Source organism: Peromyscus leucopus, chromosome 2 (genome assembly GCF_004664715.2).
Source record: "Peromyscus leucopus breed LL Stock chromosome 2, UCI_PerLeu_2.1, whole genome shotgun sequence".
Taxonomy (NCBI): domain Eukaryota; kingdom Metazoa; phylum Chordata; class Mammalia; order Rodentia; family Cricetidae; genus Peromyscus; species Peromyscus leucopus.
In genome coordinates, this window is record NC_051064.1 from 78,602,699 (window position 1) to 78,625,606 (window position 22,908).

A 22,908-nucleotide genomic window follows, 5' to 3' on the forward strand; every position below is an offset into this window, starting at 1 on the left:
CTCCACTAACTGGAAACCAAACATTTAAATATATGAGTCTATGGGGGGCAGTGTTATTCTTATCCAAACCACCACTGATGAAATCATGCTTATCTACTAACTCTCTTCTATTGTTTTCACTATACATGGCCAACCAGTGAGATTGGCTCAGTGGTTAAGGGCACTTGTCACAAAGCCTGATGACCTGAGATTAATCCCTGAGACTCACAGGTGGAAGGAGAGAACTGACTTCCAAACATTGTCCTCTGACCTAAACACACACACACACACACACACACACACACACACACACACACACACACCACACCAGGGCATTTTCCCCCCAACCCAAACAAATACATGTAATTTTTAAAAGTTTTCATTATGCAATGTTACATATATAACAATATCTGTTATACACTGATGTATAAAGAATAGTCAGCCCTCTATATCCTTATCTCCTATATCCATTGATTCAAGCAACCATGGATCAGAATGCTTTAAAAAACATGATGTAAAAAACATGTAGAATGTCCTTGTTGCTACATCCAAACAACTATTTACCTGTACATTACAGTACATTAGAAGTCAGAAATGGCTTGAAGTCTATACAACATGTGTAGACTATATGCAAACATGACACCAGTTTACATTTGGGGCATGGGCATCTGCAGCTTTTGACATGTTTGGAGTCCTGAAACCAATTCCATGTGGGTGTCAGGAGCAGTAGGAGAACCTATGTCTTCATATGTGGCTTCAGAATAAATGAATTCAGTTCCAATTCATTCACAGCCATCTGTGCAGTTTCTGATTCCCTCTAAACTTACATTTTTGTACTATTCATTCCATTGTTGTGAAATACATATATTTCCAAACAACATATCTTATTTCCCAATTCTTGGCTCTTTTATAAGATAAGTGATACTATAAATACACTCCCTGCAACATGCTTGCTTTCCCTTCTCAATGTTGTTTTTAGGGGACTCCATACTAATCAAGCTGATGAATAGCTACAATTCATGCATCTTCCACTACTGCAAAGAAATCTATGAGAATATAAATAGACTGTAATCTAGCCATTCTTATACTGACAAACATGGCCATTTCTAATTATTTTCCTTTAATAATGTTGCAATGAGGAATCTGATGTGTGGCTTTGGGTGAATGCACATAAGCTGTTCTTTAATCTAGTCCCAGGAGTGGAATTTCATGCTTGTCTTTAAATATCCCATTTTTCTTAAGCTTCATTTCATTTTAAATAATTATTAATTTCTCTGGATATATATTATCTCAACAAGTGTTTGCATTAAGCTATTTCCTATTGTTGAACATCTAGAATTTTCCTCCATTTTGGGGAACTTTGCACACAAGTCTGGAAAGTAAAGAAATACTTGTGTAGAAGTCTCTACTTTTTTAGGTCCTAGATATTTTTTTTTAAATGTCAAGACCAATTTACCAATTGAACCAATTTAAACTCCTTGGGAAGATTTCTATTGTTAAAAAAAATATGGAATAATCTGCTGTTAATCCTTTTAAGAGTACAATTAAACACAATTTGCACTAGGGAAAAAAAACCCAAAAAGCAAAAATCAAACAAACAAAAGACTAGATCTATAACAATTTGAAGGGTTTTTCACTTTCTGAAGCCTGTATGTTGATATCTCTATTGCATAAGAAATATTGTCCTTCTCCAGAAAAACATGGTATGTACTCCCTCATAGGTGGATATTAGATGTAAAGCAAAGGATAACTAGACTACAATCCACAGCCCCAGAGAAGCTAGCTAACAAGGATGACCATAAGAGGGATGCATGGATTTCCCTGGGAAGGGGAAATAGATGAGATCTCTTGGGTAAATTAGGGGCTTGGGGGTGGGGGGAGAAGGTGAGGGGATAGGGGATGGGAACATGAGGGATCAGGTTGGTTGAATTGGGGGCAGCATGGAGGGGAGAGTCTTGATAGAGGGGGCCATTTTGGGGTTAGGGAGAAACCTGGTACCAGGGAAACTCCCAGGAATCCATAAGGATGATCCCAGCTAGGACTCCTAGCAATAGTGCAGAAGGTGCCTGAACTGGCCTTCTCCTGTAATCAGATTGGTGACTACCCTAATTGTCATCAGAAAGCCTTCATCCAGTAACTGATGGAAGCAGATGCAGAGATCCAAAGCCCAGTACTGGGCCGAGCTCTGGGCATCCATTTGAAGAGAGGGAGGAGGGATTGTACAAGCAAGGTGGGGAAACCCACAGCTGGCCTGAGCTCATTCATGCTCATTCACTCTGGATCGACAGCTAGGGAGCTGGCATGGGACCGACCTAGGCCCTCTGCAAGTGGGTGACAGTTGTGTAGCATGGTCTGTTTGTGAAGCCCCTAACAGTGGGATCAGGACCCATCCTTGGTGCATGAACTGGCTTTTTGGAACCTATTCCCGGTGCTGGGATTCCTCACTCAGCCTTGATGCAGAGAGAGGAGCTTGGACCTGCCTCAACTTGATATGCCATGCTTTGTTGACTCCCATGGGAGGCCCGCCCCTTTCTGAACTGAGGTGGAGTGGATGGGTGTTGGGGGTAGACAGGAGGTGAGGTGAGGGAACAGGAATGGATGAGGGAGGGGAAACTGTGGTTGGTATGTAAAATAAATGAAAAATTTTAATAAAATAGAAAAAATCTTTTAAAAAAAAAGAAATATCACCCTTCTCTTGATGCATCTGTGTTGCTGTAATAAAATACCCAAGGCAGAGTCCTTTATAAAGAAAAGTTTTATTTAGCTCATATTTCAGGAAACTGAAGAGCATGGTTGGCATTTGCTTGCTTTTAAGGAGGTTCTCACAGTAGATGGCATTAAAACGGATGGGAGAACATTCAAAAGTAGCCAGCAGCACACAGAGAGAAAGGATAGGACTCATCTAGCAAGGTGCTCTTTTGGGACCTCCCTGTGAGAGGAAGCACACACTTCCATGACAAAAGCATCAGTACCTCTTAAAACCTAGTCACCTCCCACTGAGCGCCATCACTTAAAAGATTTCACCACTTCCATACTGCTATTCTGGGGGTCATGACAGAACAGGAATTCCTAGGTAGACAAACACTATCTGAACTCTAGCATCCTACCCACAGCATGTAACATTACCATATTTTGCCTGGTAAGTTCATCAACCAATTCTGCCTGGCATCATCAAGTGCCATTTGTTTTAAACCACCACATAGTAAGAGTTCATGAAGTATCAGCAATATGTCAGACACCAGAGATAGAAGAAAAGCTCCTGGTTGTTAGGAAAACAAATCTACAGAGGAAGGCAGGAACAGAAAGTCCTTTTCAGTAACATGTGCAGCAAAAAGTGTTCATATCATTTCAAATATTAAGTAACGATAAGGCCAGGTGGTAGTGGTGCCCACCTTTAATCCCACCACTCAGGGAGGCAGAGGCAGTCAGATTTCTATGAGTTCGAGGCTAGCCTAGTATATAGAGTGACTTCCAGTTCTACACAGAGAAACCCTGTCTCAAAACCAACAACAAAACCAAAAAGAAAGAAAGAAAGAAAGAAAGAAAGAAAGAAAGAAAGAAAGAAAGAAAGAAGGGAGGGAGGGAGGGAGGGAGGGAGGGAGGAGGAAGGAAGGAAGGAAGAAAAAGAAACGATAAGCTTTCTTTACCAAAGGGCTTTGAAGAATGAACATTCTCAGAATGGTGCAGGAAAAAGTCTATAAGCTGAATATGTATAGGAAATTATACATGTGTGGAAAGTGGTAGAATATGAATGGTAATGAGTATGGGAAAGAGCTGAGAGTACTTCATATTTGGGAAAGAAATTAAAATATCAAGACACATGATTTTAGCAGTTGATCTGACAGCACAAAGAAAACTACAAAAATTCTCCTCCCAAACATTTTATTACAAAAGCTTGATATTGCATACACAGCAAACATTCTGCCTTTTTTTTTTCTGTAACTGTGTGAACTGCAGTGCTCGATTTAGCAGCACACAGGTGTTTTTGGTGTGTGCCTGTGCATGCGCATGTGCGTGCGTGCGTGCGTGCGTGCGTGCGTGCGTGTGTGTGTGTGTGTGTGTGTGTGTGTGTGTGTGCATTTGAGGATGCATACAGACACATGTGCATATATGTATTTGGGAGTGTGTGAGGAGGCCTAGAGGTTAGTATCAGATGTCCTCCACCAGTTTTTTTTATTCTTTGTGATGGGGTCTCTTACTGATCTTCTAGCTCACTGATTTGGCTGTATCTGCCTGTCTCTGATTCCACAACACTGATATCACAGACATACACTGCCATACGTGGCCCTTTATCTGAATTCTGGGATCTGAACGCAAGCCCTCATGCATGTACAGCAAACACTTATGGAACCATCTCTCCAGCCCTAGCTTAGACACATGAGCTTGAAAATTATTAATACAATCAAGTGCATTCTCAAATAACAAACTTTAATATTGTCCAATGGCTTTCATTATAAATAGAAATTTTAGAAAATCTGAAAAATATTTATTTTTTTTCATAAAATGGCTTTTAAAACTAAAAAATTGACTTATAGGTAAAACTGATTGTAACATTGACATAAGCTTGCTTTTCCAGCCTGTTGTTCACGTTTCTAACACTATCAACTTGTGTAAAAAAAATTGGTTTTAATTAAACATTTTTTTTTATTATGAGTGAGTGCTTATATATGCTACAACATGCAGTTGGAGTCAGAAGACAACTCTGTTGAATCAGTTCTCTCTTCCACCTTTACTGGGGTCCTGTGACTGAACTCACATCTCCAGGCTTGTGCAATTAGCATCTCTACCAGCTGAGCCATCTCACCAGTCCTAGCTTAATTTTGAAGATCTAACTAAGCAAGTCTAGCATGTATGGGGCCCAGGGCCTGATGTCCAGCACCATAAGAAAAATCAGTAAGACAAAACTAACTACAATTGTTTTATTTACAATTGCCTTCAAAGTTTAGTTACAATAGAGCATTTGATTTTTTGGAACATGTCTTACATTCCTGCAGAAAATTAACACAATCAGTTGTGATAATACAGTGGAGATGAGATGTCTTTATAGACTTTCACCAGAAGCATAAAAATACTTTATGGTTTTAGTGATATTATTCCTAGTGTGCTGAGTTTGTATACATTTTTTTTCTCTTGAAGCTTAATTTGTTTAGTTTCCTGGCATAATTATTCCATTATCTTAAAATACTCAATTTATATACATCACACAGACATATGCCATTAACTACTTAAGGTTTGATTGTAAAATTAAGGACAGAAAACTATAATTTCATATTCCAGCTTAATCAACTGAAATATAATTTCTTTTTAAGGTGGTCTCATGTAGCTTAAGCTGGACTAGAATTCACTATAGAGGCAGGATGACCCTGAACTTCTGATCCTCCTGTCATCACCTCCCAAGTTCTGGGATCACAGATGTGAGCTATCATGAGCAGCTGAGGTAGAATAAATTGATTCAAGGTTATAAAGTTCTCAGTATAAAGAAATGACAGACTTCTTGTAGCCTCTTTTTCAAAACACCCCTTGGATGTTTAATGGGATAAGCAGAAAGTATTTCATTAAACATGATTTAACTGTTAAAACAGAGTCTCTTGAAGGGAACCTTGAAATAATAGAAAGGTGCACTCTTGTTAGGGGTTACCTAATAAACATAGAATGTGTTCACTTCCAGAGTTCAGAAAGTCTTCCCATGTGTAAGTCAGAAATTCAAAGGGCGTCAGTCTTACCACAATTTTGATAGAAATCCCAGTGAAAGGCATAGAGAACAGAAACAGCATGAACAAAAATACATGCTATTCTTTGTTTATTTGAAGTGCTGAGGATGGAACCTGGAGCCTTGTGCATGATATGCAAGAGCCCTAAAGCTAAGCCATATCCCTACCCTAATAATAATAATAATGATAATAATAATAATATCTGATTTATTTATTCATTATGTATACAGTGTTCTGCCTACATATATCCCTGCAGGCCAGAAGAGGGCACCAGATCTCATTACAGATGGTTGTGAGCCACCGTGTGGTTGCTGGGAATTGAATGCAGGACCTCTGAAAGAGCAGCCATTGCTTCTAACCTTTGAGCCAACTTTTCAACCCCCAATAATATATTATAATACACATTTTCACCTCTGGTATGAATTTATTTTATGAGAAGGAATTGTCCTATGTGATATCTTCTCCCCAAGGGGTAGACACTCCTTTAATGAACCTAAACAAGATGTTGGTCAGTACATGAAGGATTCAAAGTACAGGAAGTGAGATGACAAGTGATCTTCAGCACTTACCTGAAGACTTCTAAAATCTCTCACTACATAAAAAAGTGAAACAAATCTACAATAGGTACAAATTATATACATTTATTAATAATTTTAAATAACACTCTTGTATAAATTCTTTCATATATTCAAATCATACACAAATTTAGAAATGCATCATGAAACCTAGTACAGTACACATATGAGACATGTTTTTAAATTTTGCGTTAGGATTTTAGTGACATAAATACAAATTTAATGTTTTAGAAACATTCCCTAATTGATTGGGCTGAAATTTAAGAGTACAGAGTGCTTATGTCTAGCATTAAAAGTTGACTAGAAGTCACTTAGCTTTGGGCTAGCTTGAATCTGAAGCTCTGGGCTCACTCCAGGGTTGCTGCAGTTCCTACAGGTGCATAAGTAACAAAGAAGATCCCCAATGCCTTTCAAAAATTATCATTCAAACCACTGACATTTTAGTGATCCATAACCTTTAGCCATGTGATATATTTGACTTCTACAAATTAATAACCATTTTTCTTGCTTCTCCCCATGGCTCAGTCAATGGCTCAGAGTGAAAGAGAAAGATGAATTAACCTTCCATCACCTTCCCAAGCCCTGAACATAGACACCAAACCCATTTCAACTCCAAAACCACTTACTGTCAAAAGAACAACAGACTAAAGGGTTTTTTCTGTGTGTGTGTGTGTGTGTGTGTGTGTGTATGGATGAGGTCACAAAGACTTCTGTTGCCCTAATGATTGCATGGGTTCTTTGAACTTATTCTGAATATTTTGTCAGAGAGTTTTTCTTGAGAAATACAGAAATTCAACTCCTGCCCACATACTACTTCAAAATATAAGAAGCTAGGGACAGTCATTAGAACCAACCTTATGTTTACAAGCATAAAAAAATTTAAAAAGCACAGGACCACAGTGAATGATCAATAATCAAGCTCCAATTGTCTCTCGTCTTCCAAAACACATCTTGATGATCAGATAACCCAGATTAACTGGGAGGTCAGTGAGTATTGCTTTGATGATTAATGGTTCTGGGAATATTGGAACTAGAGTATACTGATATCATTTTCGACTTAGATAATCTTGTTAAGAAAAACAAAACAAAAAAACAAGACAAAACCCCTATCCTCCCAGCCCATGTCTGCCCTGTTGCCCTCTCTTAAAATCCAAGTATTCCTGGAAAAAAATACACTCAGGATGTTGAAATAAATAAGAGATTATACTATCCTTTTGCCTTTTCTATAATGGGAAAGACTGTAGATAAGAGAGCCCAGAGAAGCAGTGTGGAGGGTGGTAGTGACCTGCTGGACACGGACTATAACATCCACCATCAGAAATGCATAGGGCTTACTAAGGTGAGCTAATGAAGATGCGAGCAATTATCAGTTTATTCATAGCAAGTGATGACTACTTCTCAGTAAGATTCACATAGGTATTGAATTTTAAAAAGAACATGTTATCAATAATTAGACAAAAATTGTTCAAACATTAGATTTTTCAGAGGATGCCTGGTGCTGGATGGTGATGCCTCCAGAGACTGAAAACCCTGCATTGTGTTTTACAATGGTTTTCTACTCTAATTTCAAAAGGAGATTACCTCATGGTTGATCTTTAGAGCAAAATTATTTCTATAAGCAGAATTCTGGGGTCACTAATGTTATGTAAAACACATTTTAAGGCTATACTTTTTCATCATTGTGAAAAATTAGTATGACCTAGGAGCCATACTTGATAAACATAATTTGTGGTTTAATTTCTGTGTTATCTTTGAAGATCTGTTTCAAGGAATCTCTATTCAGCTAGAATATTGACTATTTGACTGGCTCTGAGCCTCCTACAAACACGCTTCATTTATTTATTGGGTAAACATTTGTTTAACAAATGTTTGCTTTTTATCTCCTTACCTTTTATTTCTGGCAGGAGATGGGGTATCAGGGAGGCAATCACTGTGCACAATGCTTGAGATTGTGTGGTGCACAGTCAATACACACCTGTGCTGTAACTGTTAGGGAAAGCACCCCCCACTACAGGAATTCCTTCATTTTAATGAACTCTAATAGGCAGTTTTGCCTTCTCATCATTAATTCTGACTTTACATAGAAATCTTCATGTGTTTTTTCCACAAAGTCATTTGTAGCTATGTGGCCCTGAATTGTGCCTGCAAATCACATACATCTCTCACACACACATACAGACACAGACACACACACACACACACACAGACACATGCACATGGGATGGCGAAGCACACTTGGGAGCACACAAGGGCTCTATTAGAAGCATCTACAAATGTGAATCTTCATTCCAGCCTTCTAGGGCCCCTGGCTAGTAGTTTTATATGTTATCATATAGCCAAATGACTATGCTGTAGAAGTGAGAATTGATTCCAAGCATAAAAATGATGTGCATTGTATAGCTCTGAATGATTTAGCTTCTCTATGCCTCAGTTTCTTCATGTATAAAATGGGTACAAGACTGCTTCCTTAGGAGGCTATGGTGAGGATCAAAGAACACACATAGGAAAGTGTTTTGTAAATGACAAAGGACAATAAAAACACTGGTCTATTCTGTAATTCTGAGGATTAAACCCATAGATTCCTATGCTAGGCAAGCAATCAGCCACTTGTAAATTGTTTCAGTACAATGAGATGCAATGTTTACTTTAATACAGACAGCCACATATGCAGAGCACCCTCAGGTTACCTACGGATCCTCTAGTCTACAGTCATCTCCAAACCCTGAGAAAAAGGTGGGGGTCTCCTGCAGAGGATGAACAAACTATATGTTTTTCTCTCTGAGGAAGTTAAGTCTGAGTTTCCTAGGTCTAGTCTTTGTTTTGTTTTTCCCTAACTACTTCATAGTCTGGGCCACCTTTCTTGGCTTGTTTCATCTACAAACTGTCGATGCATAACAGATGAAAGAAGCAGTACTTGGCCTCAGGGGAAAATGGCATCAGAAAGCAAGGACTAAATGCACACTCAATCAGAGTAATCCCTGCCCAGACAAGAAGATGGATGAATTCTAGCACTGAAGGAGCCAAACATACCTCATGATTCATGGGTGATAGGTTATGTTCAAATGTCAGAGGCCTTTATTTTGGAGGTTATGGGAAGTACATAAATATTTCATGGGCATAAAAATGAGGGGCCCCAAGCAATGTGATGGCTTTTCTTTTTTAATTTAAAATTTCTATCCTTTGGAAGACTGTCTTTTACATTCAGGAAAGAAGTCTTTTTCTGAGGATGTTTACACCGAGCAATGTAAAGCACACAGAGTGGCTAATTAGGTGAGTGTCTAGAGAATGCAGCCTGTGTCCCAGCTTAACAATTACAGATTTAACATCTATTGCTTGAATCTATGGTAGGTCAAAAAGCATATGACTCTAAGTTGAGGGAGGAACGATCAGAAACATTTGACCTCTTATAAATGTCAAGTGTCCAAATAGGGACTAAAAATGAATGATGCTCACCAGAGTCCCAGCTCTAGCAATATTGCCACCTAATTTACAGTATTTTAACCAATTTCCATATCTTCTTTTTACAACACGATTAACTGCTATACAAATAAAGTCTAAATGATAAAATAGGACATGATTTTTTTTTTTTTTACAAATAGATACAAGTACAATGTTGAGCAGGTATGCTACATTAACTATGTACACCTTGTTTCTTTAGAGGCAGGAACCTCCCCTGAGGAGGACCATCAACTTTCTGCTCTCTGGGTGCTGTGCCTGCCCTCACCACAGAGGCTTATCCTGTGCTTCAACCCCATCCTTGAAGGAGACTCACGGGAGGAAAGCCAAGCCCTTCTACAGATCCTCTTGGGACTTTTCTGCCCATAGTTTACACAGAGTCAAGACTGTTTAGTGTGGTATAGCCTAGACACCAGCTCTTCCTCAGTTATATCTTTTAGTACAGAAAAAAGAACATAATTCCTGCCTCTCCTTCAAAAAAATGTGTTCCCAAAATGGAGATGAAGTCTTCTATCAGTCTTCCCCCTCCACATCAACATTCTGTCATGGCTGGTGAGATGAACACTTTCCCAGCAGTCCTTTGAGGCTGGATAGACTTGGACTACTGTGTGGGATTAAGCCTTTCCATACACACATGTGGTTTGCTACAAAAATATACTTTATTTCATGTCCTCAATGATGATGAGTGCTTCAGATCTTCATGGGGAATTAAGAGCAACAGATAGGCTAAGCGCATTGCAGTTTGTACCTGAACAGTTCATTTGTACGAGGCCTTACTCAGCAAACTCTACCCAGGCTATGTGTGGCTGGAGGGCAGATGCCTTTTAGTGAGCACTGTGTTCTGACAATCCAGGAGGACAGCTCAGCTCCTCAAGCTTTGTAGTTATGAATAGGTGTCGTCAGGGTCAGCTGCCCATTGGGAGCCACTTCATTGCCATCGTCCTCCAACAATCCTGACACATCTGCATTGGGGATGCTGTCATGGTAGCTGCTGAAACTGATATTGTCTTCTTTCAGCTCGATGGTCCAAAAGGGAGCATTGAGTTTCCGGTTTTGGTACTCTCGGTACATATACACAGCTCCTACGAATCCCATTAGCAGCACTACCACAATGATGATAACTGTCAAAATGATGATGTTAAACTGGGTCCATGATACATCAGCGAGAGCTGAGGTGCTGTTTTCAGAAGAGCTTACTGAAAAGATAGTCTGCAGGGTTGTGGGGGCAAATGTACTATTTATAACAAGGGTGGGCACTGATGTGGTCAAAGAGGCATTGGAAACCAAAATGGTAGAACCTTCAGGAGTTGGAACAATAACTTCTGAAAATAAAAACAGAGAATGAAATGTAAAAGACAAAATTATCTAGTTTTGAGAAACAATAAAAGAAATACACATGATAGTGGAAGTTGATGTGGGATGTTGACATGGGATTCTGCTTAGGGTAATGTAAGTTAAAAATAATTTTTAAATAAATATAATGATAAAATATGGGGTCTGGAAAGCTCATTTATTACAGCTAGGTTTGTTCTCCAATGTGTATAACACCCATACTGAAACTTTAGGAAATTCTAACATAGGAGTTTTCATTCCCTCCTTATTCACTGATAATCACAGACATTTCTATAAAAGCAGTAAATGTGTCACCACCAAGTTCTAAATTGCATGGTTAAAAATGAAAATTATTTGACCTAAAATATATCCAATATATCTGGTGGCATTTCATGAAGATAAAATTCTTCTCAAAGGAAGTATAAAAATCTATTCCCCCTGACCCCCCAAAAAAATGGAATTATTTTTGACATCAGAGTTGATGTCAGCCAAACGAGAAAAAGAGTTCTCCTTGAATTCCACATGTCAAGTTCTCACTTTGTGTGTATTTGGACTGCTTTATAATCAAGGAACTACATTTTAGACTTCTACTCAACAGCTTAGCTCAATGGAACAATGGCAGCTTTGGACCAAGTCAGGAATGTATTGCAAAAGGTAAGTCAATCTCTTAGAATTGTACATTTTTCATCTGTTAAACATGGGTAAAAATGTCTGTGTCACAGAGTTCTTAGGAAGACTTCAATGAACATTATAGGTCCTCAATAAAATTATTATAAAAAATAACTATTATTACTTATCACCACAGTCTACTACATCAATTAACCTAAAAACAGACAAAATTTGGATTCCTTCATGGCTAACAAAAACCATCAGTCTTCTTGGTACTTGTTGGTCTGGACAAGGTATGCTTCTCACATGATGGAATACAGAGTTACAGCATTTCTAGCTAGTGATGTGGCTCAATCTGACCACTGTAGTACAAATATCAAGAACATGGCAGAAAAATGCCACAGGCCACAGACCAACTCTACTACCTCAGCTCAGTAATCAGTGTGCATTAGAATGCCACAAGGAGTAGTTTGTACAAGAACAGGGTCTAATTATCCCTAAATATTCCTAGCTCCTCCTGAATTCCTAACTTAACCCCTCTAAATCCTCACTGAATTCCTTTACAAAAAACATTCTATTGTATGAATGGCTTTTTCTTGTAAAAATCAAAGGGAATATTAATAAGATTTCATCTACCTCAATGTCAGCCCAAAGTGTGAAGAAGCTAGAATGAACTCCAGCTTCCCAGATGCAACTTCTAAGCAGACTATAGGTCCCTCCCTGGAAAGGCCTTTGATGATCATGGAAATGATACATCAAGAAGGAAAGAAACAGAACTACAGGACCTTTCATGTATAACAGACAGACAGAAGGGATGAGCACACTCTGTCTGTCTCACGGTCGCACCAATCTTGTCTTAGTCTTCATATTTCTAGAGTTGATGCTATTGTATCAGGAGACAACCAGAAAGGGAAAGAAACCGTTTTAGCTAAATACCTATCAAAATTTAATTCTAGAAACTCCTCTGGTGGGACTGGAAGGTTTACAAAGCTAATGGCAGCTATCTATAAACATTCAATGCCGGCATAACACAGTAAATGTGTAATCTTAGGAAGAGTTTTACCTTGCTTGATGCAGTTTTTCTGGAGGTCTCGAACATAGCCTTCTAGGCAGTTCTCACACTGGAACCCAGTGGTGTTATGGACACAGTTGATACACTCCCCACTCTCGGGTTTGCAAATCTTTGGAGTTGTAGTTGGGTCCACATGGCCATGGCATTCGCACCGTGTGCAGATGCTGTCAGAATTGTAATAGCCATTTTCACATTTATTGCAGTTCTGTCCTGTGTAACCATCTTTACACTGGACACATGTAGGCTCCAATTCACCAGATTCTAAAATAGAAAGAACATCAATTAATTTAGTAAAGTCTCAAGCTACATTAAAAAATAGTAAATTATTTGTCCTCCAAACATTTTTACAAATCCCCCCTGGTATCTTCTCTCACTCAACATTAAGAGATATATAGAAGTAATATTCTAGATAGTTTATTACCTTTTCAGCAAACTGAAGGAATGGTGGGCCCGTTTAAAAAGCCTACTGAAGTAGGGGGTAAAAGAAATATGCTTTCACCAGATGTGAAACTGTGATACATTGTCACTGAAGTAGTGCGTGTGCGTGTGTGTGTGTATTAATGCGCATGGGCAACAATATGCATATGTATGTCAGAAGACAACTTGCTGGAGTCCTTTCCATAAATGGTGTGGGTCTGGGGATCGATGTCAGGTTGTCAGTTTTGCTGGTCTGTATCTCTACCTATTGAACAATCTCATAGATACTTACATAGTTGGTTTTCATTTTATTTTATTTTTCTTTCTTCTGTGGCATGAAAGTCTACAAAATATGGTTTAAGCAAAAACTTTATCTCTTTCCTCCATAAATGTTGGTACTCCTAGGCCTTTTGTTTTGTATAGTACTAGGTATTAGTATGAGGCCTCTCATACAATGTGAGCTATACCCAGGACCATTACTCCTAGATTTTTATGCTTGATTTCTTTCGCCTTTCACTCTATCCATTTGTCCATGGGTGAGTTCATTCACTTGTACAGTTAACAATGGAAAATGTGTATCTCCACTCCATTTTCCTGTCTTAAATTACAAACTGTATATGATATACAAACTGCCTGTATACCTGCATCTACAAACATTTCAAATTTAACATAGATAACTGTCCTCAACATCTTAGTGAATGGTCCCAACATCCATCCACCTGCCTAGGTCCCAAACTTTAGAACCAACTCTCAGTACTCCATCTCATTCCCACTTTCGAGCAGTTAGCAATTCATTTCAGTGACACTTTAGCAGATTCTATACTAGTGTGACTCTACTCCAGTGCCACGCTCCTGGTTAAGGCTGTCATCATTTCTTACCTACAGCACCCTCAATACTTCCTAATGCTCTTTACTGAAGTACACTCCTAAAGTCTCTATAATTTTCACAGTGAATCTGAGTACACATATTAACACCCTAGAGAAGTTGCTTCAATTCTAATGAGCTGCCAGACTAAGTGAAACCTTAATAGAATTTTCTGCTGAAAATCATCTAAGCCTTGCATACTTTTCCTAGCTCTTATCATTTCTCTTCCCACTTCATCATCTACCTTGTTTCAAGCTTAACAGATGGCTTAGGAGTACTCCCAAAGATTGCATGTTTTCTTTTCTCTGAAATGTTATATATACTGTTTCATCAACACACAACATACTCTGTAGCCGGAGATTTTTCTGCACCCCACTTGGTCCAACTCTCACTTATAAATAATCATTCAGAGGCTTAATATTAACTACAAACCATTTGGCCTATTGCTCAGAATTATTACTAACTAGCTATTACATCTTAAATTAACCCATTTCTATTAATCTACATTTTGCCATATTTCTCATGGCTTTATCTATGTTCTATTATATCTTGCTCCTCTGGCTTGCAGTCTCTCCCAACTCCACCTTTCTTCTCCCTGTATCTTTGCTTGGATTTCCCACCTCACTATTAACTGTCTTTCCATAGGCCAAGGCAGCTTCTTTATTATTTTCCTCTCTATGACACTGAATACTCCTTTAGAACAAATACCATATTTTAGTTTTTAGACTTTTGTATTCCTTATCTATCACAATGACAAGCATGTACTAGGTGTTTAATTACTATTTGTAAAATACATGAAAGAATTTTTCAGACCTTTCTATGAAAAGAGGAAAATACCTGTTCCTATTACTAGGTATAGTAACTGACTTTCCAGATTTGGTCAAATGCTCTCTACTCCTAGAAATCACATGTTCATACATGACAGAATAGGTGTGAGTAAGTAATGGGGTCTTGGAAACATCTTTATGGCTTTAGAAACTAAATGATAGAATACACTGCAGCTTCTATTTTGCCCTCTTTTGGATCACTCACTTCAACGGGACCCAGCTGCCATATTTCAAGGATATTAAGAAGCTTAATGAAGTTTGCATGGTGACAATCTTTTTGCCTCTTGCAAGACACATGAGTAAGCCATATTGAAAGCAGATTCTACAGTCCCAATAAAGCCTTCAGACTACTGACTACAGCCCTGACTAACATCTTGACTGCAGTCTCATGAGAAATTCCAAGCCAACATAAACAACTAAAGAAAATTAAATTGAATGCCTCAGAAATCAATCAATCAAAGGACATCAAGAAAGTGAAAAATTGATCCATGGGATAAGTGAAGATATTTACAAATGATTTTTAAAACCTTTTTTTAATTCAAATATTTTATGATGCTAGAGAGCAAACCTAGGACCTACTACTTGCTAGGCAAGAGCTCCCCAATGGAGCTATAACCTCATTTCTTACAAATCATGCATCTGATAAGGGACTTGTATCTACATCTCTATCAACATAATGATAAAAAAACTACAATTTTAAGATGAACAAAAAACCCAAATAGGTATTTGCTCAAAAGAAATACAAAAGTGGTCAATAAACATGTAATTAGTCATCAGAGACAGGCAAATTAAAACCACAATGCAATACCATTTAACATTTATTAGGATGGCTATAGGAATAAAAATATAGATATTAAGTGTTGCTGAAGCTGTGGACAGTTTAGAATCCTCATATATTCTTGCTAAAATTATAAGTAGGGGATAGAGAGACAGCACAATCAGTAAAGTGCTCGCTGTGCAAGCATGAGGCCCTGAGTTCAGAGCCCCAGAACCCATGTGGAAAACACTGGCCTGGTGATACACACATCTCTGTTGGGAAGGTCAAGACAGGTGGATCCCTGGAGCTGGCTAGTTAGTCAACCCAAATCAGTGAGTTTCAGACTGAGAAATCTTGCCTCCCCCCAAAAGGGGAGGAGGTTAGAGAAAAAGCTCAGTGGTTAAGAGCAAGCATTGATCTTACAGAGTTCAGTTCTCAGAACCCACATAGGGCAGCTCACAAAGGCCTGTAACTCCACCTCTGGGACCCAGGAAATTGGATGCCCTCTTTGGGTCTCTATAGGCAATGCACTCACACGCACACACACACACTTAAAAATAAAAAAATAAATCATAAAAAAATAGGGTGGAGTGAGACAGAAGACATGTGATGTACACTGCACCTGCACCACCCCACACAAAATGATAACATAAAATGTTATCTGACACTTCCTCACAGACTTAAACAGAGCTGACTTATGACATAGCAATTTCATTCCTAGTTATATACCCCCAGAGAAATTAAAACACTTGTACATGCAACTACTGAGGGAAGCAGCTCAGAGGCAGAGTGCTTGGCCAGCAAACACGAATGAATTCCTGGGTTTAATCTCTAGTAGTGAGGAAAACATCCAACAACCACTGACTTGAGGGTGTACTGGCAACATTTATATGCACTATGCACACATGAACATAAATGTTCATAGCAGCTAAATGTAACTGCTAAATGTCCACCAATTCAGGGAAGAATAAATAAAGTGTGACATCTATATAATTCAACAACAAAAAGTATGCATTACTGATATATATATTATATATACTACAATATAGGTGAACTTTGAATATGTTACATGAAAGAAGCTAGACACATATACAGGGTTGGCTATTAGGACATCTGAGGTATCATTTCATATATGTATTAGGATTTGATTGTAAATTTGTAGAAAGGAAAACTTCTGTGATTTTTATACCTCACTTTCACTTACATCCTCCAGAACCTAATTCATAAATGTAGTGTACTTCATTGAAGGAAGTGAAGACCCAGAAAAAAAGCCCTTACCTATGGTGCAATTGCCTGTAGAGGTCACTGCTGAGCAAGGGCAGCGGCGGCATTCTTTAGTAGCATCAGGACTCTGATAAAATCCTTCTTTGCATTCTTCACAGTGATCCCCTTTGCTATTTCCCTGGCAGTTTAAACAAGCACCTAAAAGAATCGAATTATTGTTTCAGAGTTAAAGAACTTTCAGAAATCCTGCCCACAATAAGAAGACCATAAAATTATACAGAAAAAAATATCAGGAGTAGTGTTTGGTTTCTATTTTATTATTTAGAGAGAGGGAGAGAGGGAGAGAGGGAGAGAGAGAGAGAGAGAGAGAGAGAGAGAGAGAGAGAGAGAGAGAGAGAGAGAGAGAGAGAGAGAGAGAGAGAGAGAAAGAGAGACTGATTTAAGGATGGAGACCCTCTTCTGACCTCCATGGGCACCAGGTACACATTTATACATGCAGGCGAAACACTCATACACATAAAACAATAAAATAAATACATCTAACTTAAAAAATAGTTGTTTATGTGTATGTGTGTGTGTGCCTACCCATGTTCCTGTGCACCATGTATGTGCAAGTGCCCTAGAGTACAGAGGAAGGAATTGGAGCTCTTTGGACTGGAGTTACAGGTGGTTGTGAGCTGCCCAGAGAAGGTGTTGGGAGCTCAACCTGGGGCCTCTTCAAGAAACAACTGCTTTTAACTGTTGAGCCATCTTTCCAAACCCTCCTGATTTATTTTTTAACTAGCCTTGTCTTTGAATTCAATGTCTCCTATGAGAAAAAAGCTGGGAATGTGATTATAGTCACAACATGCCATTGTTAGTTAACTGGCTACACACTAAAACACACTAACTTTGTACAAAGAAAAAAAAAGATAATATATGTTAATAGAGAGCAAACAATTTGTGGCACTTTCATAGTTTGGATTTTGTAGTCAAATGATGAACTATCTATGTACACAAACAAGCATCCTAAAGGCAGCACTATTGAAAAGCAAACTGAAGGATGGCGCCTAGATGTTTGAGCATGGAGATCAAGGGAGATGCAAATCTGACAACAGCACACACACTGAGAGTATTTAAGTTAAGTCTGGGGTCTCAGTGAGATCACTCAGAGGAAAAGTACAAGTGGAAGGGACAAATGTGTTAAGTTCCCAGCTCTAAGGCACTAATGTAGGGCTGACTAAGGGAGATGGGGCACAGCTGACAGAGAAGGAATAGCATCCACAGGAAGAAAGCCAGGAGATGTGGCATCCTGGACCAAAGTGGCTCCTGAGCAGTCAAGGCAGTCAGAGTTAGGCTGCTGGAGTCTATCTGGCATGGGACCCCACAAGGATACACACGAACCTTGAGTTCTTCAAAGCAAGTCTATTATCTGAAGGAAAAATTTGTAGTTAAAAAATAATTAACCCTCTTACATTTTCTTTTAAGAAAAATATGATAGGAAAGAAAATATAGAAAACAAGTAAAAGAACAAGAAAAGTGTCCTGAACAGCTTTATTAACATTTGGGACACTAACACATTCCTTGAAATCTTTCCTTATTTATAGAGATCTAGGTTTTGTCATTGAAACAGTCTAATTATATGGTACTTGTCATTTTACAGCCCGACTATTTACATTGTTGTGTAGCTACATGTCATTCATGAAAGAACTGCAATGAAAACAGTCTAATAGGTACTATTTCTTGGCTGATTATGATGATCAAGGCACTGTAGATGTACAAATGTATTTAATTTTTACAACTAGGTGGTTTTGATTTTCTGGGTTCCTAACTATATATTCTCTAGGTAACAGTATTAATTACCTATTGTTATAAATTTGGGTATCTAGGTTTTTTTTTTTTTTAGAATCATAACTATCATCTGATGAGCATTTTCTTTTTCTTTTCTTTCTTTTCTCCCCCCCCCCATAGGGTTTCTTTGCATAGTTTTTGTGCCTGTCCTGGATCTTGCTCTGTAGAGCAGGCTGGTCTAGAACTCACAGATATCTACCTGGCACTGCCTCCCAACTGCTGGGATTAAAGGTGTGTGCCACCACCACCCAGCTGCATTTTCTTTTTTTTAAACATAAACCTTTTTATGAATTTAACATTATTTTCTCAGAAGGTATAGGATTTCTGGGTCAAATATTTTTAAGATCATTTTTATACCTATTCTCAAAATTTTCCCTATGATATTTTCACCAATATATTTTTACTCCAAATCAGAACTTGGGAAAATCTAAATCAATCTAAAACAGAAATTCCAGAAATAGTGGGAAGAACTGTGCAAACACACAAAGTGGCCACCAGAGGGCAACCATATCACAGCACTGAAAACTCGTTTGTGACAAAAGTTGTACATGAACTAACTAGCTGCTCTAAGTCGGGTTCACTCCTTTATATTGGGTTCTACTTTATTTTATTTTTCATATGGTAAATAATTTGTTTCTTTCAGACACCAGAATTATTCAAAGAATTTATTTTATCTCTACAGCATGTGCAGGTCAGTGTGAGAGCTGCTTCATTGTTAGAAAGAAAAAGAATCTTGTACATGGCTTTTTGGTACTGTAAAAGACCCAGAGAGCAACTAATGATTCTGCACTATGAAGCATTCTTTTTGTTATATAATGTTGAACCTTGATGTTATTTTTCATGTTTTTCCATTAGTTTGTGTATTTATCCAATAAAGATTAAATGAGTATGTGGCAATATCTGTGCTAGAGATTGTATAAACAATGAGGATGAAGTTGATGCTGTTCTTGCCCTGATAGAATTTATCATGTAGTGAGTAAGGCCATGTGAGTAATAGTCACAAGTAAACATGTAAACATCAATTGTGACAAGTGCTCTGAAAAATTGCAAGTACACGTGCTAGTGTATAGCAGAGGACTTTGCATTTAGTGAGGAACATCAGAAAATGCTAATTAAGTCAGGGTCTAAAGAAGAATATGACTTCATAAGACAAAGTGGTCTGCAGTGTGGATGGAGGTGGGTCAGAAAGGCCATTCTTGGCAGGAGAAAGATCATGAATGATAATTTTGGGACAGGGAAGAGAGGCTGGGATCACACATATAACAATAGAGAAAAAGAACAGTAGGCAATATAGTGCACAAGTAGGTACAGCCAGATAACATAGAAAATATTATCACAATGTCTTCTAAACAGATTTCTCTGCAAACACTTCACTGGAGAGCAGAAGATTAGCATAAAGTATAAGCTTCTAGCACAGGTTCTTCTGGGAATTCTTTCAGTTTCAAATATTCTGATACTCTGTTCTCATTAAAAACTCTTGACCTATCAACTTCATATGTCCTGATTTTTTTCTGTTGGTGTTAAAAATTTTTCCCAAGAAGTTCCTCTAATCATACATTTAGGTAATTTGTGACAATTTGATTGACTTTGCTTAGGTGTGGTTTTCTCTGTTATAGGGAGGGCATTTGCTGAGCTTTCTGACCTGTAGGTTGACTATATTTTTTTTATTAATCATTTAGAAAATTCCTAGCCATAACTCCCTGAGCCTTCCTTACATTTATGTTAGACTCTGGCTGTGACCTATTTGTCTCTCCTGCCTTTTCTTCTACTATATTTTATCAAAATGTTTATGTTTAGATAGTTTTTATTGGATTCTATTTAGTTCCACTTTGCCTTCAATGGGGTAAAGCCTGCTCTTAAGCTTATGCCATAAGTTATTAATTTAAAATATCATTAATTTTCAGTTTTAGATTGCTTCTTTTTAATGCATGTGTATGTGTGAGCAGGCTCAATATGCATGGAAGCACACATATTTGTGTGCACAAGTGTAAGCCAGAGGACAATCTCAAGTGTCATCCTTAGGAATGCTGTCCACTTTCTTTGACACAAGAGTCTCTCAGTGACCTGCAGTTCTCTAATTAAGGGAGACAGGATGACCAGCAAGTCCCAGGAATCCTCCTGTCTCTGTTTCCCCATGCAGTATTACAACTGCATGCCATTGGGGCTGGAGACATGGATGACTCAGTGTTTAAGAGTACTGGCTGCTTTTCCCGAGGACCCACATTTAATTCTGAGTACTCGCATGGCAATAGCTCACAACTGCTTTTAACTCCAGTTATAGGGGATCAGATGTCCTCCTCTGACCTCCACAGACACTGCACACATGTGGTGCACAGACATGTATGCAGACAAAGCACCCATACACATAAACCATTCACAGCATTTTTACATGGGTTCTGGGGTTAGAACTCAGGTCTGTATGCTGGCACAGCACACACTTTACTAACTGAGCTGTCTCCCTAGTCTTCATGATCTCCACCCCACTCATGTGTGTGTGTGTCTGTAGCACAGTGCAGTGCTATTCTTTAGTAATATTTTATTGCTTTTTACCAATTTCGTCTGATTTTGCCCTGTAATTCCACAATATACTAATTTTAGTTATTTTAAAGTTTCAATGTTAACTCTAATAGCAGTATTACTTGCGATGCTGACTCCGTTGCTTATAGTTTTATTTTTGGTCACACTTCTCCATTTTTGTAGTCTCTGTTATTTAGTGTATATTACACCTGATATATAAAAGAACCGGCGTGTTCTCTTTTCCTATATTAGACAAATATGAGAAAATGATGATCTCAATTCAATCAGGCATGGAAGTGGGTTGCATATGGGTTGCAATTTTCGTAACCACTCTAGTTCTTCACTATTTCTTGGCATGACCTTTTGGACTAAGAATCTGGGAGACCTTTGTCTCCTCAGCTCTGAAAGACTTTGAGAGAGTCAGCACTGGCCAATGGGGGTTCAAATATTCAGACCCATCCCATGTGTCTTTAGAATTTGGCAACAGATTTAGAAAGAGCTGGCTGTATATTTTAACAAGCCCTCTTCTCTCTAAAAGGATTTTGTCTCCTCAGCATAAAAAATTTTCTGGTCTGGCCATCTATTTCCTTCATAGTTAGCTTTGGGAAAACTCGTCTTCTGTTTAGGGCTCTTCTAGTTTCCAACTATCCTGCAGGCTCCAAACGGCTGTCAAAAGCTCTTTCTCAAGTACAAATCCTTTCCTTGGGCCAACCCTTACTCCTAGCCTGTGCTCAGAACAGGCAAATCTTCCCTGGAAAGATAGCATGTGGTGTACAGATGCAGCCTGACTTAATTGTAGACATCATGAGCCATAACTTTCATGACTATGCCTAAGTAACTGTACGCCCTTTCCTTATATATTTTTCCTGCACATTACAGATTTAAAAAAAAGAGTGGTATGATAAATGAAACTTTACTACTTGAACCTGTTCAATATCACTAGGATATTGCCTGGCATCTTTGATATTAGCTTGAGATTAACTATATTCTAGGTTTGAGGAAAGTCACCTTTGTCCTTAACACCACATAATTCTCTACTTGCTGATCCAAGTTGTGAGGACTGGCCAATCTTGCTACCACCCTTGACCATGCTTGTGTAAGTAAGCCCCCAGGCAATTGCACTCTGCAATTCTGGATCTACTTGACCCTTCTTCAAGTCTCATGAAGCATTCGTTCTTTCATACAGGATTTCTCAAGTGATCATAGCTTGCCTGGAAGAATTTTAACACATTTTCCCAGTCTTCACTTTGTGTTGTTCTCCATACTTCTACAGCTCTTCAATCAATATGATTTTTCAAAGTCATGAAATATTTTTAAGTTGTTATAAAAGTTTGGTTTGCCATATGCCTTACTGTATCTATCTAAAAGAAGGACTTAAAAAACATTTGAAAAGAATCAATATATAAAGACTTCAAGATCAAACAAATAAAGAATAATGTTATATTCAATTAAGGAAACTACATACCTGTGATAACATCACAACTATCGGATCGGTTGTTGCACTGGCAGGGCAAGCAGCCTGTCTTATTAAAGCCATAATGTCCATCTTGGCATCGGTCACACATGGAGCCAGTGACACCCACTCTGCACTGGCAATTCCCAGAACTGCAAATAAAAGACAATGAACAAAAGTTCAGTGATTTAGAAAACTGTACTGTCTAATGCTCCATAGATTATCAGGACACAGCCAAGAGTTTCTACTAGATTCTACTTCTCAGAGGCACAAAAGGGATTTTT

At 38.3% G+C, this 22,908-nt stretch overlaps 1 protein-coding gene across 1 annotated transcript in view; it reads right to left on the reverse strand.

The window, feature by feature from the left end:
* Positions 1-6,310: 6,310 nt before the first annotated feature.
* The window catches only part of Megf9 (multiple EGF like domains 9), a 105,227-nt gene continuing 88,629 nt past the window's right edge, over positions 6,311-22,908 (reverse strand). Inside the window, exons 3-6 of the mRNA XM_028885699.2 lie at positions 22,637-22,776; positions 16,879-17,022; positions 12,726-12,995; positions 6,311-11,043 (exon numbers count right to left, since the gene is read on the reverse strand). Of these exons, the coding sequence (XP_028741532.1) occupies positions 10,592-11,043; positions 12,726-12,995; positions 16,879-17,022; positions 22,637-22,776 (1,006 nt within the window). The 3' untranslated portion in view covers positions 6,311-10,591. The remainder of the gene's footprint in view (positions 11,044-12,725; positions 12,996-16,878; positions 17,023-22,636; positions 22,777-22,908) is intronic.